The sequence below is a fragment of the Centruroides sculpturatus genome, unplaced genomic scaffold (genome assembly GCF_000671375.1).
Source record: "Centruroides sculpturatus isolate CEXI.00-Female unplaced genomic scaffold, Cexi_2.0 scaffold248, whole genome shotgun sequence".
NCBI classification, from domain to species: domain Eukaryota; kingdom Metazoa; phylum Arthropoda; class Arachnida; order Scorpiones; family Buthidae; genus Centruroides; species Centruroides sculpturatus.
Genome location: NW_019384437.1, coordinates 355815 through 378010, shown reverse-complemented (window position 1 = coordinate 378010; position 22196 = coordinate 355815). Strand labels below are relative to the sequence as shown.

At 26.9% G+C, this 22196-nt stretch overlaps 1 protein-coding gene across 4 annotated transcripts in view; it reads left to right on the top strand.

Annotated features, from left to right (window-relative positions):
- The first annotated feature begins 4346 nt into the window (after positions 1 to 4346).
- Positions 4347 to 22196, top strand: part of LOC111619974 (formin-binding protein 1-like) — a 43033-nt gene continuing 25183 nt past the window's right edge. For all 4 annotated transcript variants that reach the window (XM_023361811.1, XM_023361807.1, XM_023361808.1 and 1 more), the window contains exon 1: positions 4347 to 4521. In XM_023361811.1, coding sequence (XP_023217579.1) covers positions 4498 to 4521 — 24 coding nt within the window. In that variant the 5' untranslated portion in view covers positions 4347 to 4497. The remainder of the gene's footprint in view (positions 4522 to 22196) is intronic.

The window sequence follows — 22196 nt, the reverse complement described above, 5'->3', positions numbered from 1 at the left end:
TCAGTTAATATTTTTTGTAATATTTTTAATAAATAAAAATCAAAATAATTAAAATTATTCATTGTTTCAATTTAAATTAACAACACATTTTAAAACTAAAATTAAATTACTAAAATATATTTTAATTTAAAAGTTTAATTTTTAAAAACTCACATTTTGTATATTTTTTATTTAAAAAATTAATGAATTTTTTATCTCTCGCATCAAGTTTAAGAGACTGATTTAATTAATATATATATATATTTTCTTAAATAAAATTTTTAATATTTTATAATGGAATAAACTTTATTGGCTATATAAATTCAGCTTAACTTAATTATTCACACACATATATAGAATTTAATCAATTTAATCTAAGTTAAAGCATGGTATTGATATATAACATATATGATAAACATGGGTTTAAGCAAGTTACAGTGATTGTCCTAACCAATATATCTTCTATGATCATTACTGGAGAGAAGCTAAGTGTATATAAGTGTATCATTCTGGTTCCTGCAGGATGTTCTTTCTCGTACTTAAACTCATCCAATGCGATCGCTCATCTTGCAATCTTCGATGATAGATCTCGCTGACTTAGAGTCTTTTCAAATGCTGTAAGAGGAAGAGTCCTTAAATGTTATGGTATAGGGCTATGACTAATCTAACTTCAACCCTAATGATAAAAATATTTTTTATGCATCTTGAAATTTAATTAAGTTAGAATATGATATTCGTACAAAACGTGTTTGATAGAGAGGGTCAGATCCAGATATAATGTAAGCAGGTTAAAATAAGATCTTATGTTTTTAAACTTATTTGTATGAAGGGAAGGTTTCATATTATAGCTTAGAGCCACAACGGGTTTAAATCCGGTCCTGCCGATAGGAATGCATTTTATGTATCTGATTTCCATTGGGAGGCTTATATTCTCTTTGAAAATTTTTCTAATTACAGTACATAAATTTAATACTAATTCTGTAATTAATTAATTGGTGGACTTATTACATAAAATCCTATATTTTCAATCTGTTTTTTAGCACGAGTTTCTCATTAACAAATTTAAGTTGTTCATGATTTATCGAGAATATATTGATGAATTTTTTCGCGATGACAGCGTATTCATCCTTAATGTAAATATGTAAGAGTTTACTCGATATGCATAATCAATGAGATACTATTAAACAGTAGGATACTAATAAACTTGAAGTACAGTAGAATGCTAATAAACTAAATTTATAAAATTAAAATTATTTAAATATCTATCAAAAGCTGTTGAGGTTCTTTTTCCTCGTTACACACGACCCATTGCGGTTCTGATTGAATCCGTTATGAGCATGTTAAAAGACTTATTAGAACCAATTCACACTATTACAGTAGCGAACTTATTTGCGCTATATTTCTGAGAAGATGGAACCGATAACAGTCCGTATATGTATCTAAAAATGTCAATCCACAATTCTTCTATCCTAAAATTACTTTTAGGTTGTAAACTTCAATAGTTGTATTCAAGCCGTATGTTTAGCTCACCAGCATTTATTTATTTTTGATGATTGCCACTATATTGAAAAAGAACAAGAAACAAAGAAGGTTGATAAAGACATCTAGAAAAAAATTCTAAATTGAATTTAAAATTATTTAATATGAGGGTTGACGTTAAATGATCGTGAAAGTTAAGTAGATTATTAATTGAAATTTACTAAGAAATTTAATGAATTTATAATAATTTATTGGAATAGAGGTGAAATCTTATAAATACGCTCGTCAACGTCAAGTCATAATGACACTAGTTTTGATGGAAGTGCAAGCATGTACTGTAAGTACAGTATTAGTAAAAAATCACACCTGTGTAATTCCACACTGCGATCGACATAGAATTTTCTCGACATGAAAAATTGCTATTTATTCTTCCTTCGAACTACTTGAAATGAGATTACAATCTAAATTCCTCGCTGAAACTGTGATAATGTGAATCGGTTCTTAATGAACACAGGATGGTAATAATTCTAAAAAATATTAAAATAAATATATTTTAAAATACCGAAACTCTCAATTCGGTTTAATATCCATAACTTTTATTAGTAAACGTTTACAAATAAAATTTCTAATTTTTTTTTAAATATAAAAATAGAAAGTCCGTTTCTTTTCAATGAGTCATGCGAATCGTTGGGATCGTTGCCGGTCACTCCGGCAACGATCCCAGATGACTCATCAAACCGGATGACGATAATTTATCCGTCGTCGACTGCAAGAAACCTCAAAAGGACGAAGTTCAAAATATCAAACAGTATCCTATTTATAAATGAATCGTTTTCTTCAAATACCGATCACCTGGTGACAGAAATTTTAGCTGATTCAGCAACTGTGGCCAGTTTTTACCCAGAACTTGGCTGCAGCACATACAAATAAAACTGTGTTTCTATTGTTTCCAGCTCAAAAGAGCCATAAATGTAAATTTTATTAATAATTTTTTTCCGGAAATGTCTTTCTTGTGTTCTGAAATGTCGCCAAACCAAATTTGCAACCAAATTTGGTTTGGATTGTTAGTTATTAATTATCTTTCTAATCAGCTCTGGATAAGGATACTTTAATTACATATTTTCCGGTATGTTAGAATCCTTTTCAAGTCAATATTGAAAACTTACTGTCTCTTTAAAATACTATTAAATAGTTGCAGAAACAGTTTTTAAACAATTATATAACTAATTCACAAACATTTAAAATATTGGAAACGTTTGCAATTGTATAACAAAAATATTGATTATGAGACAATAAAGATGCAATATAATCCCTAATTAGTAGTCTTTATTAATTAGACAAAGGAATTTGCATAAGAGAATAAACAGTGGATTATGTATATTCAAATTTCTTTCTTGATTCTCAAGAATGAGCAGCTATTGAAATGTTAAAACATAAAATTAACATTGATGATTTCGTGTTATGACTTCAAAATATGAGTAACATATGAATAATCTGAATGAATTACATTTAATTAATGAACGTGAAGTAAATTGTCAGGTTCAAATTTTTCGTGGCTACAAAGTATTGTTAAACACAAACAGGAGTTTTTATATTGAAATTCTCAATTTAGTATACTCAATTTTTTGGCCATCACAGATTATATTAAATCGTTATTGTTTTTGGGTTTTATCACTTTTCACATTCAGCAAAATTTTATAACAACAAACACGTAATCCAGTTGTTTATCAGAATAATAAAATCTTTATTGAATGATATCAAAAATCTTGATATCGCCCGACTGTTTTATTGCCTATTGTATTCCATTATCATCGCTTCCACTCGCATCTCAAATAATCACGCAAAGAGACATTAATATTCAAAATGTTTGTTATATTTTTTTACATATTTAATAAAAGGAATATAAATTTTGTTTTGAAAATTAAAACAACTTCATAAAATATTTTAAATTTAGAAATAAAAGCATTTAAAATAAAAGGTTATTCGAATCAAATTTAAGTTATAAACAATCTAAGTACAAATTTACCATTATGGGCTCGGTCTCTTTTCTAAAATTGTTTCCGCTTTGTGGGTTTTAAAGGTCTGTTTTTAAGCAAGTCTATTATGAGTTCGACCGCGTCCACAATTTTACGGCAGGATTGTGAGTTACGGGCCCCGACATATTTGGATGAACCGCCGACCAGTAAAGTGCCTAGGTTTTTGATTCGTCTGGATTGAGGCCGGATGGCCGAACGGTCAAGGTGACAGCCTACCGCTCTGGGGGACCCGGGATAAAATCCGAGCAGATCGAAAAATCCCCAGGAATTTTTCGGGAATGGTCCATCTTGATATGTCGGGCCTCATCCCTCACCACCCGACCGTCCCATTGTGAGCCTGGCTAAACCCATTATGAGCTTGCTAAAAAAAGGCCTTCTTAGTGTCCACAGGGCGGAAAAAGTTTTAAAAAAATCCATCTGGATTCGATTCCGCATCTTCCAGAGCCATGGATTCCATCTTAACTGCTCCGCCATCCGGCTGTCTCAGATTTCATTTTAAACAGGATTTACTGTATATATTTTATGTATTTTTTATATATAAACTTGTAAATAATATTATTTATAAGTATTATGTTAAATAAAGTACATTTGTCATTTATGTGAAATATCTTAAAATATTTATCTTTGTATATGTAAATTAATAATACGACTTATATCTACATCTCTTAATTAACTAATATTTTAATTTTAAATATAATATGATAAAATATTTATTAATTTTTCTTATAATTTCATTTTCATTATTAATACAAATAATAATTTGATTTATTTAGTTAATTTGTTTTGTAAAGTGATTTTGGCTATGATTTGGCTATCGGATGTTTGTTATCTTCTAACGTCATTTGGTATCTCAGTGCGAGGGCGGATCAATGTGGACGACGACGTGTTTCTAGTCAACGGAAAGAATTGTTCTTTACTTATTGCTGTTTCTATGGATTCTTTTGGATATTTTGCACGTTTTCATATGATTTACGAATGAATTAAATAGATCTTCAATTAAACAATGAGTTGGGGTGTGGATCTTTGGGTAAGTTAGTGTGTTTTTTATATGATCAGTCGAAGGTCAAGTGAATTTGAATTGTTTCACCTTTAACCTTCCGTTGTCACTCGATTTGAACTCGTGTTTTTGTATCGGTTTCCGTTATTACATTGAACCGCTTCTGCATGTGATTCATAAGTAATGCTGAAAATTATAATAGAAGGAACCTACAATAGAAATTATTTACGTCATTTTAAACTCGTAACTGCTAAAATTTTCCATTTAAAAATATTTTAAATAACACTTTTGCTTTTTGTGTGTATAATTCATCAATTGATTTTTATGTGTTTTTATTGTATTGAAATTTCATCGGTTGTCATTCCGTTGGATTAACAAGGATCGTTATTTAATTAAATTGGATATTGTAATTCGATCATAATGAAAAGTGATTCTGTTTTTCTAATGTTTATGAATTACAATATTTAATGTTTATAATTTGTTTTATGGTTTCAATTGTCAGTAATGTAAATCCAACATTATTAATTGTTTTCCTGATTATTTACATAGTCAAAATGCATTATTACTGGTGTTAAATACTACAAGTTTCAAAACTAATCTAACTAATTTATCTAAAATGAGCTCTAATCACATATAATATGTCCAAAGTTTGGGAGTTATAACAAAGAAACATTGTAATCATTGATACTTTTCATAATTGAGATATAATATTTAATCAGTCTATTGTATNTCTAGGGTCCATTCGTATCGTTTGTTCGATAAGCCAGTAAAAACCGTAGTTCGAAGCACGGTTTCAGTTATTAAAGGAACCGTAGACTTCTCTAAATGTCTTTTTTAATATCACAATTACATTCCGAATCTCTAGCAAGATATAAGGACTACAATTAAAAATAAAATTATTAAAACTTACTTGGTGAAATATAATGTGTGGTGGATGTACCGGTACATACCTGGTACAAAATATCTTCAATTGTATAAATATACTTTTAAAGAAAATTATAATTAAATATAGCTTTGTAAAAAAAATGTACTTAAAAATAACATAAAATCTTAAAACAATCCACTTGGTCAAATAGCTCCCTACGAGTGGCTAATGGATGGAATCAGAGACGGTCTTGGTAGGTGCATGAACGTGGGCTGCCAAATCTCGAGGGTGCCGATACCGGCCAATGTCAAATGCTTCTTTTGTTGCATCACTAGTATACCTCAAAGGACGCTACAGGGTTGTTGTACATTTTAAACGTTTCTCACCATAGTTGTAAAAATCTAAATACTGTATGTTAAACTTAATAGATTGTCCGTCATTTGTTTTCTAACTAATTCGTTTTAGGACCAGGTGTCCATGGAAATTTCCAAAATTTACAACTTTTCGGTCACTCTCATTAAACTGGAAAAATTTCTGTCTTTATTATCTAATATTACGAAGAAATCAGTCCCCACTGTACTCGGCTAGATATTGGTTCGGTCAAGCTTTCGTTTAAGTAATATTTCGGCTCTTTCATCAGGGTTTTGTTTATGTCCCCAATTCCCTACTCGCTTGATTATTTAACTACTTCTTAGGTAGAAATAAGTCGAAACCAGTTACTTTGTACTCGAATATTTGTAGTCTCGGGAAAAAGTGAAAAGACAAATTTTTATGACAAACGGATACATAAATCGTAAATTTAAGGANAGTAAGTTTTTTAGTATTAAGAAATCTTTATTTAAACATATTCATTCTCAAAGACAATGAAGTACTTTGTGTTATTGATTAATTGATTTACCACAACATGTATGGATTCTCTAGGAGATGAATCCTTAAAAGTAGCAGATTTTGAACTTTTTTAGATAAATGAAATGAGATTAATTTACATTGAATAATCATTTTGTATTTTTCAATTGTGTATATATTAGTTTATAAATAAGTGCTAAAAATAATCTTAATTTAAAAAGTTATTTAATTATGTATAAAATATATGTGCTGAACTTTTTTGTTGAATTGAAACAGTTTCTCAATATGTATGAATACATTCAAAAAAAGAAAATAACATACTTTTAGTAAAAAAAATTATCTACTTTTTACCATAATTTTTTAAACAAAAGATTGACTAAAAGATTAAAAATACAATTTAGTCCTTAAGATAAATTGTGTGCTTTTTTCTTTTTAATTTGCAATTAAAAAATTTGTCTTATATGTAACTAAAAGGAAAATAGAATTATTTCAACATCATTTTTTATACACATTTATTGTTAATTTTATTTCAACAGTAATTTTAAAATGTTAAAATTATTCAGATAATTGTTATTAATAATTATTCAGATATGGTGAAAATATTTTAAAATTAACAATAGTTTTATGCAGATAGAAATGATACAATAAATCAATTGAATACAACAGACTTACTTGTGATGATATTTATTATTTAGAGACACTTTCTGAATATTTCAGTTTGCTTTCAGATCTTTAAACCCAAGTAAGGCTGAAGAATAGCTTGAAGCATTGAAATATTGTTTAGAATTAAAGTTTTTATTATAAATGTTTTTTTACTCATCTGATAGTTTTTATATTTTCTTTTGTAAACATAAGAATAGAAAAGTATGTTTATTGTGCAGTTGCTAACATTTGAAAAAAATTTATATTAAAGTAAGAATATATTTCTAAATAAGTGGAAATATATAAACTTTGCTATGAAGCAAAACACAGACTAAATTTTATTGGAGTTGTGATTATATTACAATTAATCATATATGCAGCAAAATGCTGACTTCTAGAAAGAATGTTGTTTATACAAGAAAAAGTAGACTTGCACTGAAAATAAAAAAAAATTTAATCAATGACTTTCAGTGTCCTTTTGTTTGCCTGAAAATATATTTTTACTCTGAAATTCTTTCAAATCTAGTAATTCTTCATGATTTTCTTTTTATTTGTTTTAAGAAAACTTACTGTTCTTCAGTTCTAAGAAATAAACAATCCATTTTCTTCTGATGTTTTCCAGTAATATGACATATCTAACTAGAAATGTTACAAAATTTGGAACCGTAATATATTAATTCAAAACAACACTGCTATTTTTAGGTTACCAAAAAATATATTTAAATATAAAATATTTTCACCATAATATAGGCCATTTTCAACATTAAACACATTTAATTTTCTTTTGTTTTTTTGATAGTTTATTTTTTTGAGAAGATAACAAACTAGAATGTAAATTTTTTATTGAAACTAATTAATAGGCTTGGCTTCAGTAAAATAAAAAATTTTTGATGTTTTTAATGTCAAATTTCTGATAAATGTTGCAAAAACTTCTAATGATTAGATAATTACTACTCATTAAATCAATAATTTTTATCATTTTTACTGATATATAAAGTTTTTCTATAATTGAAATTTTTGAATATGAAACCTTTGTTGTGAAAATAATTCTATTAAATGAATACAGTAGAATTTATAGAATGCATTTATATTTTAAAAAACATTGTAAAAAATTAATTTGTTTGATTTAGATATTATGGGAGGAATTTTTCCAAATAATTTACTTATAAAGTTGAATGCATCCTATACCTTTGCAAATATGGTAATCTTAAATTTAAGAATCTTTTAAATTAAAATTTATTAAATAATTAAAAATTTAAATTTCTTAATTATATTTAATTTTAAATTAAAGAAAAATATTTAATATGTAATGAAAGGAAAAAAAAAGTTTTGTGAAGATTGTTTTTCAGTTCCTAAACTTGTAACCTATATATTCAAAATAGGGGAAAGAAGTTTTAATTAAAATGTCAAATAAGTTATTTTAAAAATAGTGTAATTATTAATAAAATCATATTTAGGTCTAACATTTATAACCTTTACAAAGCATAAAATGATAATTTATGTTTATAATGCCAATAAAAATAAAATATACTGGTTTTTAGGCAATTATGTGATTTTTTTTAATGATAGCTTATTACAGACTTTTTAAATTTGTAAAATATATTATTTAAAATTATTTATAATATAAATGTATAGCAAGATATTGTTTTAAATGATTTTGATGGTTGGTTTTAATAAATAGCTGTACTAAAATACGATTCATGCAAACTATCTGGTACTATGTCAACTGACATTACAGCTGTGTGTATGAAAGTAGACTGTTTTATTTAAAACTATGCTCAAAGTTTTATTTTATTTTTTAAAAAATAACTACACTCTTTAAGTATTTCTTATATTTCATTCTTTGCTGCAATAAGAGTATTATAATGTTAAATTCAAGGTTTATTTTTGTTTGATGTGAAATTTTTTTCAACTTATAAACTTTTTTTACTTACACTTATAAGTTAATATTTTCACTTAATTGGCTTACAGCAGTATTTAAATCATTGGTAATTTTTGAAATTTTTATCTGTACTAATATAATTCAGGTAAATTTTTATGTACATTAGGTATAATCTTATGTTGGATATTTTTTTTTATTAAAAATATTGGTTATTTCAAAGTTTATTGGATTTTTTTGGTTATTTTCATTAATAATTAGAAAGGAGAACGAAATTATTTTGAATCAGAATAACAGAATTCCTATAAACTTATAAAATTTTATAACTTAGAAATTACATAGTACAGAAATATTTCTATAATTGATCTAACAAGTAAGTTGATTTGTTGAGATTTAATATTTATTATTGTTGTTGTTATTTTATAACTTATAACAACAAAAAGTTGTTAAAATACAATGTATTTATATATCTAGCTTATGATGTATCCATTTCTAGCTTAGTTTGATTTTTTTTGTCATGTCACTGCTTGATTATTTTGTAAATATGATGAAATAAGCTTCTCTTCTGAAGATGAAATTAAAATTACTCTAATATATTAAGTAATTCCAGAAATCTTAGTCAAAGATGCTTTTTTTATATTTTTAGAAATATGTCTTTAAGTTATTCTTTAATTTATCATCAATAAATGCATGCAGTACATTGTGCATTATATTGTATCTTATCAGAAATAGATCAGAAATATCCAAATGTTTTGAATGATTTGTATTTTTAGCAGAAAACAAGATAATTAAATTATTACTCTGTATAGAATATTGTACTTGTAATTTTTATATGTAAACCTTAAAAGATTTACATTTAAAGAGTATTTATTGATAACAGATTACAGAATAACTTAATATTTTAACATGAGATATTAGCCTGGAAAGAATTAGCAAACAAGTTCATAAAACTAATTAATTAAAACCAAGATAAAAATTATAATTAAAATTCATCTGAACTTGTGATGTTCATATTACTTCTATAATTTATAGATCTTTAAGAACAAACATTTACAGTATGTTAATTAGCACTAAAGATTACTTATTGAGAACAGAAATTTCTGGCAAAAATTCAAATATAAGAACATATTGTGTTCATAAATTATGTTATATACTATAAAAGTATGATGTTATTGTATATATATAATCATTGTATTCAGACATGTCATAATGTTTTGTTTAATAATTATGCTGATAACAGCTACTTATAACCATATGTATTTGTTCTCAAGAAAATAATGTTCTATTGGATAGTATTAGCTTGTATATATAACATGATAATAAATAAAATATAAAAAATTCATCAAAAGAAGAAAATTAAAGAGAATTTTTATTAAAGTATAAATTTTAAATACTATTTCCTTAATTTTGTTAACTTGTTCGAAATTCTGAATATTCATTTTATACTCTTCAGTTATATTTATTCAATTTTTTTTATTATTATTTAATTTTTAAATAACATCTTATGTAGTTTTGCCTTTAAGGTTCTTGTAAAAAATTAACAACCAGTTTATTATAAGATATAATTTTAAAAATGTATTTCATTATTAAAGAAACATTAACAAAATTATATTGGAGTTTTTTTTTTTATAGCCTGTAGCAAAATATATCTTTAATTTTTAGATTATCTAAACAAGTATTTAAAATTTTTTATTTTAATTTATAAGGAAAAATGAAAAATTTAAATAACAGATTTTATAGTGATAAATGTAGATTTTTAATAAGAATTTTTAAAAATATATTCTGATAAATTATTCATATTAATATTTATTATTTGAAGTGATTGATCTTCCTTTCTTTTTGTATAATTTTCAATAATACATTTATCTTCAAAAGAATCCATTTTTCTCCTTAACTACATTTGCACTTTCATAAAATAAATGAGAAAATTCATCAATGGACCATTGAGGAAAGAGAGTTTAGTGAGACGCTCTTCTGTATATTGTTAAGTAGAGTCCGTTTAAAGATGACATGAATTGCAGTAATTTGTCTGGAAAGGAATGTGTGGGAATTATATTAATGGAGGTCCTTATTACTTTTACTAACCTAATAAATGATATTGTGATCTTTATTATAAGAGATAATTTATTTTTAAAAATGTATCATTTTAATATGTAATAATACTTAGTTAAAAATTAGATTTATGTAAAAATTGTGAAAAAATTTTTATTAATTTATTATCTAATTTGATTACTTAAAAATGCTTTGCAAGATTTGGAATTTTTATTAAAAATTTTAAATATATGCAGGCTTATTTTTTGTTAAATATATTTATTACAAGATATAAGAAGTACAGAATAATATATTTAATCTGTATTAGAGATTTCTTCTGAGTAAATTTATTTGAAGATTGTTTGTTTGTTTGCTTATTTATTAAACTGATATTTAATAATTTTGTTTTTATTTATATTTTTTTAACTATAATATTTGAGAATTGAGTATATAAATACAAATATTTAATTCTAATTTTTATATGCAGTTTCATAAACAAAAAGAAAATAATTCTTTTATACAGAACAAAAATAATAATTTATAAATTTTTTAATGTATTAAACTATTTTTAATTTTTTGTGTTATCATATATTATTTGATATGCAGTTTTATTTTACAGGATTTTAAATATTTTGATAATTTTTATAAAAAACAATATTAGAAATTTACATTAAATTACAAAGGACTATAAAACAGAAATAATGATGATAATTACAAAATAAAAATATGATCAGTTACTAATTATGTAAAAGTATTTTATTTTTACATAATAAAAGCAATTTTTTAATTTGTACTAAATTCATTAGTAAATAAATTCATTTGTTGGCCCAAATTATTATCTAACATGCAATCTTGTTCAGAATCACTTGAAAAATTAGTGCGTAAGAACAGGTGGATCAAATAACTGTTCAGATAATGTAAAGTAAGAAAATGCTAAAAAAGGAGTGTTTCCAGTTTTAATATCTTGTGATAAGAAATTTCCATAATCAGTATGTAGTATAATCAACTCAAAAAATAATAATAAAAAATTTGTGAAACCTTGGAAATGAATTATTTGAATTTTGGAACATTTTAAGGATTATTTCCAGTACTTATTTTATTTATAATTTGCACATTTTATTGATCATTGCAGAGTATAATTATTATTTATCTTTAAATTTAGTTTTGTTTAATAAGAATTTTTTATTTTTTTTTTTAATTTACACTACATTGCAAAATTTTGTCATATTTAAAAAACAGCTGCCATTGTTTACAGCATTGTTTAGATTATATACTCTATACTCTGGAGTGTCAGATGAAAGATCACAAAATATTGTTTATTTTACAAGGCTGAAAATTTTAACATATTGTAATTTATATTCTAAATTGCAGTTTTGTTTTATATTTATTTATATAGGCTGTAAATGGAAAAATTCAAATATTTTCCTTGAAATATTAAATTTGAGAATTAAGATATTTTCAGGTAATATCTTTTGCTTAAATTTCTGAAAATTTTGTTGTATCTAATTGTATAATTGGAGAAATATTTTGTATTTCAGTAGGACAACTATCTACTTCCTTTCAAGATGTGTTTAAACATAAGGAAGCAGTGAGATTTATCTCATAAAGCAAATAAACAACTGTTCTTGAAATTATGTTTTCAATATGCTCATATAACAGACAGTTACTTATAGAATAGTTCATTAGAATAATGAATAATTTTTCTATTAATTTAATTTATAGTTGTAAGTAGTAAAAATGTTTCTTTAATTAATGTTTAAGAAATAAAATTTAGGAAATATATTCTGTATTAATGCTGTAAATGTTAGTTATTTTTAAAAATTGGTAAGTGATTAGTTCATTGATGGAAATGACTAGTATTTATCAAGAGCAGCCTTCCTTGTAAAATTGTTTTGATGAGTCAAGTTATTCTACTTAATTGAACATTTCCTGGGAAATTCTTTTTATAACAGTAATAATTTTGGAATTATCTCTTATATATTTTATTAAAATTACATACGAAAGTATGAGAAATTATCATATTGTTTATATAAAAATGTTTTGTTGGAGTTATTAAACTTAGATTTATGTTTTAGTTATATGAGATTATTTTGTTATTAAAAAAACCAAGGAACTTAGAATTGAAATTATTATCCAATTTTGTTACATATCCTATCATTTAAACAATGAAAATATCACTTTTAATGGCCTGTTTGATATATTTATTTTTGCATATTTTAGTCTTTCAAAGATCATGTTTAGACAAAAGTTACTATCAAAACTTTAAAAATAATACAAAAGAATATATAAATAAAAAAACATTAGACTTTTTCCCACTTTTTAAATCTTTCCTTATGGTTTCCTATAATAAAATTAAATATGTCTTAATTAAATTCAACTTTCACAACAGTAAGTTAGTTATGAACTGATTTAGCTTACTAAAACTTGTTTTCTACAATTATTTATAGAAAGTGTTACTGGAAATATTTTTAATTGATAATGCTTTGATATTTCAAAAACCCATTTTTTTTTATTAATGTGAATAATTTCTGAGCTATTTTTAATTCATTGGAGTACTTTTCTTTTTCTATTATTCAGTTCTGCATTCTTGAACTTTTAGAATTAAAAATTTTGTCAACTATCACAAAAGTGAAAGCTTTCACTGTGAATTGGTTCAAAAAATATAATTTGAAGCAGAAAAAATTGAAATAGTTCTTTTAAGAATCATAAAATGTTCCTGTTTCTTACTCAATTTCTATGATTTAATGATGCTGTAAACCAGTTATCATCATCACCAATCATTTGGAAAAACCAAAAAACTTTATCATATATAGGTTAAATATATTTTAAAATCGATAACTTTACACAAATAAAGATTTGTCACTAGGAAATTATTTTGATTAGCCACCAGAAAGAAGAGAATAAATTGTTGATAGAAGGACACACTTAAATTGTTACAAACAACCACCTTTTGTTTTATTCATAAACCACTTCTCACCATTCATTTTTGTAAGGATGTTTTTCACATCCTAAATGCCTTTTTGTCCTTTTATTTGTAAGTTGTCAGCAGTAAAAAATGTCCAGTAACCTTATTTTTAATATTTTTGGTACATCTCTATGTCATATCTGTACCCAAAGGGATCCTACTAACCCACTTTGCATTCTGGTTTTCTCATTGTAACAACCTTGAAAGTTATAGGAAGTTTACATACAGTGATCTTATAAGCTGGAAAATTTAACTTCGCTTACATTTAAGCCAGATTTTCAGCAGTTGTTCGATTATGACCTAGAGAAAACCGTTATGTATGTCACTGAATTGTCGCGGTCTTTGGAGCGGCTAAACTGTGTTTGTTTACTTGTACCTTCAAGTGTAAAAATGCCGTGTTTTTTGAGCGTAACAGCTTTTGTAACCCACCTATACTTTCTTAGATAACTGGAAATATTTTCTCCTTCAGAAACTATGTTATAAAGTAAATCTCTGAGTAAAAGTCTATAGTGTTAATTTTTCATATTTTTATCAATTTAGAATTGTTACTTTAAAAAACAATTTTTTTAAAGTATAATTAAAACTGAAAAACTAAAAGTTTATTGCAACATTATTCATGAAATTGAAACTATGTTTAGAATTATCTTGAAAAGCTGCTATAAAATTATTAAATTTTAATTTAGTATTTATATTTTTAAAGCAAACAACTATTTTATCATTAAAATATTAGAACATTTCTGCCTTTTTAAACATTGCTTCAAGTAATTTTTGATTTAAACTTAATTTCATTAACTTTCTGATTAATTCTTATTTTAAACATGACTTGTCCATTCGAGTTTAATTTTTTAATTCGATATTTTCTGTTAGACGTTGGCTCCTAATTGTTAAAAACGTATAGCTACAGTAGCAGAGTTCATCGACACAGGAAGAGTGTGTTTCTAATCAAAATTCTCTGTTTTAAATGTTGCTTAAACGAGACGTTAAAATGCGTTGAATACCACGTTAAAAATTATTTTTTCTATTATTTTGAAAGAATATGTTAGCATTAGATAATTGCTTCTAGTGAATCCGGATGTATAAATGTTACAAAAATTAAGTTTTAGTTTTGTAATTTCTAAATTTTTATTAGAAAAATTTCGTTCCGTAAAATATTTCATATTGATTCTGATTATTAAAACCATCAAAAAGTACTTTAATTTTAAGAGATTAGAAAAAAAATATATGTAAGTAGCACCGTAAATGATCCGTTGATTTTAAAGACAATAAAGAACTGCAATGTTTAAATAGGCATTAACCACAGAAAAAAATCATTACAAACGCCCTTTTCATATTAAAAATAGGAATAAAAAATTTACCGGATATTATGTAAATGATTTAGAGTCAGAAAATTAGTTTTAGAGTTGTTTGGCATAAAAAAAAATGTAAATATTTAAAATAGAAAATATGCCATTGAGAATTAATGGCAGAAAGAGGAAAAAAACATTGTAAATGAACTTAAGTGTCGAAGGGTCGAGAAAATCGTAAAGAACGACATATAAGTGTTAATATGGAGTTAAAAAAGTTGCAAATATTATGAACAGAAGCGCTACAAATGCCCTGTGAAGTATGAAAGACGGAAAAAATTGCTTACAAGAGAGAAATTTTTCGACCTCTTTAGTAGTACAGTACATATTAAAACTTAATTAGGCTAGCGCTTCATTGTATTTATAAAAGAAACAATGGTCTTTAGAATGAGACTTTCGAGAACCATTTATCGTCCCAATTAGTACAGGTGTTGGTGGTTCGTCCTTCGTACGTATCAACTACCTTATTTGACGCAAGCGACCATTGTTTGATGCATTTTTGGAATGGTTCCAACTTACAACAGTACTATTGCCATGCAACAAAGGCTTCAGAAATCAAGGGATCGAATCTGTTTCTCAGGATACTGTTTCGTGAATGAGAAACGTCACGAGTCACGCAGACTTCTGGTGGTAGTAGCGGAGTGCATCGATCCCGTATAATTTTCGTCTCCTCGAGTTGTGGGTCGCCAACCGTTTAAATATCGCCCTCTTAGCCTCGTTTCATTCTGTTTTTATCTAGTTTTTATTAATTGCTTCGTAAGGAAGAGGAATTTTATATATATATATAATAAAAAAACTCAGGAAGAATTGGTGGGTGGGTCTGTGTTTGTAGCGTTGGCAGAGGTTCTCCTTCTATGTCGATGTAGTGCAAGTGCAGAGGATGTTATGTACAGTAGGTGGAGCGGTTCCACCTTCAAATTCACGTCCGTTAAAGAGTGGAAGTATTTGAGGTCAAACCGAGCGTGAATAATTAAATTTCGCCTGAAAGTCCGGACGTTGTAATTAGCATCGATACCTTTATTTTGGTATATCTGAAGTCTTATAACCTCTATAAACTGCAAGGTTGTAAAAGTATTATAAATCTATCGCTTTGTTTATAGTAACGGCATCAAAAATGCTACAAGGACAGGAAAGAAGTGCGTGATGGCATATTTCCTGTTGAGTGTTTGTCGAAATTCTAAGATTTTTGTCCAGATTTAGAAACAAAATCGGGTGAACGTGATTCTTACGAGGGTGTTTGGAATTCCAATATGTACAATAGTTGTGTTGGTATGGCAGTTATCGCTCTCCCCAGATAACAAATAAGGTTATCGTCACGATGAAAGTATGTTTAGAATGATTGGAGTTACCATAAGTTTGACTTTTATCTAAACAGGAATGGTATCATAAAATGGCTATGTAGAACTTACGTGTAAGAAAGTTTTTTTTCTATTTTTTAATTTAGATCATTCGCAGATGAATGATTTATTTTTATATACACGGTATCTCGCTCTTCTAAAAAATTAATCATAATAATTTAGTAAATGCCTTCAGCCATAACCCAGAACGTGGCCTTAAGATTAAAAAATAGCACCAATTATTTACTAGATAACATTTCAAGGTCAAGATGAAATACAAGTTTGTATTTATAAATATATATATATTTTTTAAATTTCGCATCCGTTAACTTCAAAATTTTTTCATTTTTTGAAATTTTTGTTTTTTTTTTCAATTTAATATGAAATTCGTCATTGAAATCGCATTGTAGTTTATTGGCTTTTTAATTAATATCTACTTCCGAAATTACAACATAAATTTAATTTCTACATTGACTTCATCCTTCAAATTTTTGTATAAATTCATTTTTTTAATTTATTAGCGAAATAAATCCTTGAAATTTAAGCAAGATTTTTTTGATTTCATTCATTTTTAAATCTTTGTTATTCTTAGCTATTTTATCCTTGAAGATTTTTAATACAGAAACTTCATGAAATTTATTGACTATGTATTTATCATCCGTTAAAATTGTGGATTTTACAGGTGCCATTTTGGAAATTTTTTCGTATGATGCATTTCCGCAAAAGAATATCAAATACATCCTCTCGATGTAAACAGAACACAATAAAAGTGTTATTTATCAGCCGTTATTAAATAATTATCTTATTTTAAGATAATTTAACTGTTTTTATCACAAATTTATCCGATTGAACTTCTTGTTCTAACTCAAATTTGAGATGTTTTATCGTTAATTTTTTTGTTATATAACGCAAGCAAGAAAAGTACCCTAATTTATTTAAGTACGTTTTTATATTTTTAGAGCAGAAAACGGTTAATTCCCGTCTGTGGTTTGTTTTATGTGACGAAATTTAATCCTTAATTAATCTAACAAAATTCTGATAAGTTCTTGTACAAATGTCCGGGATGTTGCTTAAGTGAAGGTGGAACTTTCATCATCTGTTAATTAAATGAATGACTAATTTTACGGGTTAATGCCATTTGTCACCATATTGCAGCTGTTGGTTTTTCTGTTACTATGGGACCATCCCAAATTTCATAAAACACGTTATGATAAACAGGTTGCTCGTTAAACTATAGCTCATCACATGAGAATATTTTTCTTTTCGCATTATTCTGAGCTTGCTTATAGGAAAGAGGAGGCAATCTCGACAGATGTTCGACTTAGTTCCACACCGTGGGGAGTTTCCTTCCTTTATGTTACGTTCCACATCTGCTAGACAATTTCCTGTCGGTTAGGATCAGGTTGGCTGCACTAGCCTATATCCACATTTGACTCCGATTTTAGAAAAACAGGAGCAGAAAAAGGGAAGTTTAATCCATAACTAGGAAATGGATTCTCCTCCGTGAATCATCTATCTATATATACTACGTGGTAAAAACAACACGTGCACTTCATTGTTGTAAATTACTTTCGTACTAAGATGGCCGTTTGACATCATTCATTTTTATATTTTTTTTTATAATTCGACTCGTTTGGGTTAACGGAGAACGTAGCTCGAAGTATTTATATTGTTAGTGGTGCTTAATTATCGCTTAAGGCGTTACAAAATCCAGAACGTTTCAAGTTGAGGAAGAGTTGTAGCTTTAAGGAGACGTTCCCGGATATATGCAAAGGTTTTATGAAGCATCACCTGCTACTTCGTAAATTATCATATATAATCGAGTTTACAAGCAAGATGCTATAGATATTCAATGATATTTTTTCTATTATTTTAAAAACATAAAATATTATTAATGGAACATAAAATTTTGACCAGTTGCTTATTTCCCTTGGGATACTCTATTTTCACTATTAACTTACTGTATATTTCCTGGTGAATAGCATGAAGTTATCATGCTGTTTAATTATCATCAACCTACAAATTCTTATTCTAGAAAATATTTCTGAAAGAACAATAAATGCTAGTTTTTTATGGAGAAAGTGGAACTATTTTATAGGAAACATCCACAAACATCAAAACTCCATTTTGAAAACATAAATTTAATGCAATACAAATGTTTTTGATTGCCTTAAGCAACCATCATCAGGTTACAGAAGTGTTCTAAATAAGAACATAAATTTGGAATAAACGATTTAAAAAAGTTAGAATGATGTCTGGTTGAAATTAACACTGACTTCAAATACAGTAGACCCTCTATAACACTAGATAATTCCGTGTTATATGAATTTCATGTTGTACGAGTCACTTAGATTTTACAATTACGTGAGCCATTCACAGCCCGGCACATGTATTTGTAAAAGCTAAGTGACTCATACAATATGGAATTCATATAACATGGAATTATCTACAGTGTTATAGGGGGGTCTACTGTAATGATGCCCATGATTTTGGAGTTTATTGTTATCCTTAAAATTGATTCTTGTTCTCTCCCTGTAAGCTTTGTAAATTTCTATTTTCAGTGTTTAGTGGGATCTTTTCTATAATATAATCCAGTTATTAAGATATTTTATTTTCAGTGAAACCATTTTTTCTTTAATGAATAAATTCACAAACTATTGTAATAATACTTATATCCAGTTTATTATTGGATTATGTTCATATGATATAATATGCAATAATAAGTTTAGACAAGGAAATTATCAGAATTTCATGGTTTCTTTAATCTCTTCATTTGCCAAATTTGGCATGTTTGATTTAATCCTAACTAGTAAAATGTCTTTTGTAGTTTTTTCCCTCTCCTCAAAATTCTTATTTCTAAAAAATTTGATTTTATATATTTGATTATGAAGGGTTTCATCTGAGTTTATAATATAAATGTTTTTGGAAGAAGAATTCTGATTTCAAGATCATGAACAAATTATACAAAAATGATGCTGTTAATGAGAAAAGGTTATTACAAAATTCTTGTATTGAATAAAGATATCTTGCACATAAATTTCAATGTCTACATAAAATATATTGTACTGTACAGCTGAAACTTCTTTTAAACACACAAACAAATATTGCACTGACCTTTAGCATGTTTCCAGCAATTCATTATAATAATAAGCAAACGTTTTCGGCCTCTTTCAGTGGCTAGCATCAGGCTTTCAATGACGATAAAGCCTGATGCTAGCCACTGAAAGAGGCCGAAAATGTTTGCTTATTATTATAATGAATTGCTGGATACGTGTAAAGGTCAGTGCAATATTTGTTTGTTTTCAATGTCTGCATTATTGTTTTAGAATGATAAAACATTTTGCATAATCATCCCAATTTCATTCTTAATTTAATATCAAATTAACAAAAAAATCCCTCTCTTCTTGTTCTTTTATTTTTCTTGTTAAAATCTTTTGATTTGAATGTCTCAGTTCTAATGTTGCAAAATTAGCATTGAGAATTTTAGTCATTTAAACATTTTCTTATTGGTACCATATCCAGCTTTTTTATTTTTCATTAGAAGCTTTAAATTCATCTTGTATCAAATAATATGCATGTTACTTACCAAGTGTTCATTTCTAATTATTCTTATGTTTATCTGAGGTTCAAATAAATATATGATTGTTTTAACATGTGTGATAAAATTCTGAAAAAGTACCTTAAGCTAGAAAATTAAATTTTGCTGTAGAACAAAAAATTGCAATCTAAATTTGGTTGAAATTGTTGATTTTTAGGTTTCAGTAAATATTTCTAGTAATATTTGGCAACATTTATGTATAAGCATCCTCTTATATACTCCTTTTTAGTCTATAGAATAAGATATACTCAAAAAATAAAAATTGATTTTTTTTCAACTTAAGGTACAGTATCTTTGATTATTACTTTTATGTATTTATCAGTCTATCATTATATGGTTGTCTTTTGGAGGAATATACTGATGGGAAACTGCTGTTTTTGTTCAAATTTTCTAAATGTAGTTGTTCGTGATGATAAAATATTATCAAGTCTTTTCTTAAATTTTATTGCACATATCAGATTATTATTATATTTGTAAAAGAAGTTTGCAGATATTTGGATTTGTGCATTATACATTGCCTACTTAATATCACAACTTTGTTTAAATTCTGATGTTGAAAACAAATAAATTCTTCCAAATCATAATTAATACTGTTGACTGTCCATTAATTAGTCTTTGATGCTTCTCTTTTCTAAGTTCTCAAATCCTGTGACAAATTTTCTTGGCCAACTCTTAATTTTGCAATGGTTTTCTCATGCTGGTATATCTGGAATAGTTTTTAATTTCTCTGTTGTCCTTTACAGTCTTAGACTACTGTAAAGTTATTCCAGAAGGCATTTATAGATTTATCTTTGGTGTTTTTAGTTCCTATTTTATTAGGATGAGATTGTCAATTGTGGTGAAGTCCTTTAAAAAGTGAATGATGAGGTTAAGGTAGTCCAAGACCTCAGTGCTGTAACCCATACATATTGTTCAGTCAGCTTTAAAGGATCTGATCTAGGCTAAGGCTAGATAAAGGATTTAGTATTAGGAGGTTAATAAATAACCTCTACTTATCATTTGCAAACTCATTTGCATCACTTGGGTGTTTGGGAACATTGCCTAGCACAAGTAGGACTTTAAATAGAAACTTCTTTTCATCCAGGTATTCTTTAACTTTGGGAATGAAGCAATGGTTTAACTAGTCCATAAAGAGATTCTTTCTCATTCAAGTTTTCTTGCTCCAATTTAATATAAAGACAGTTTATTTTGCTAGATTATCTAGGAGCTCTTGGATTTTGTGCTCAGTGAACTAAATGTTTTATCATGTGACTTGTATTGCTACAGAGGTGGAATGTAGCCCCATTCTCTTGCCACTTAGTCTAGGGTTTTTTCTTTGTTGGCTATGTAGGTGTGCTGAGGCATATTTGTCCAGAACAATTTTATCTCATTAGCTTTATAAAGCTGTTCAGGTTACAATATCTTCTTCAGTTGCACAGGGAAGGCCTTAGAAAGCTCATGATTGGTTGAAGTGGATTTCCTTATAATCTTAACATTGCTCTATGAATAACACCTTTTGAACTTCTTTGTTTCTATGTTGTCTACTTGGACCTTTTTTATTAATAGGACTTATACTGGTGTAGTTTCTGATTAAGCAAAGAGAGGAAAACTTAGTCAAAAGTCAAAAAATATCTTTATTTTCACCTGTACACTCTTTTTGTGTGTTTCGGACCTGAAGGCACCTCTTCGGCAGGTTTACAACATTCTGTAAGGTCACAGGTCTGAAACACACAAAAGGAGTGTACAGATGAAAATAAACATACTTTATTTTGACTTTTGACTTAGATTTCCTCTCTGCTAATCAGAAACTATACCAGGTCCTATTAATAAACAAAGTCCAAGTAGACACTGTTTTATTTTTCATTTCTATATTAAGGACATAGAGGTAAAAAGAATTAATATTTTTTGAAGTTCTGAAACCAGCCTTTTCTTGGAAAGTTTACCCAGAAGAGTGAATGCTGTTGTAGCAGCAAATGGAGGCCCAACCTCCTATTAAGTACATGGTCTGGACCTTTCAAACCAAAAGAATTAAGTTTTTCATGACATTTGACTATAGAAGTGTACATAAATCTTTCTGTTTTGTTTTCTTCAGCTGTTAATGAGAAAAGGTTATTACAAAATTCTTGTATTGAATAAAGATATCTTGCACATAAATTTCAATGTCTACATAAAATATATTGTACTGTACAGCTGAAACTTCTTTTAAACACACAAACAAAT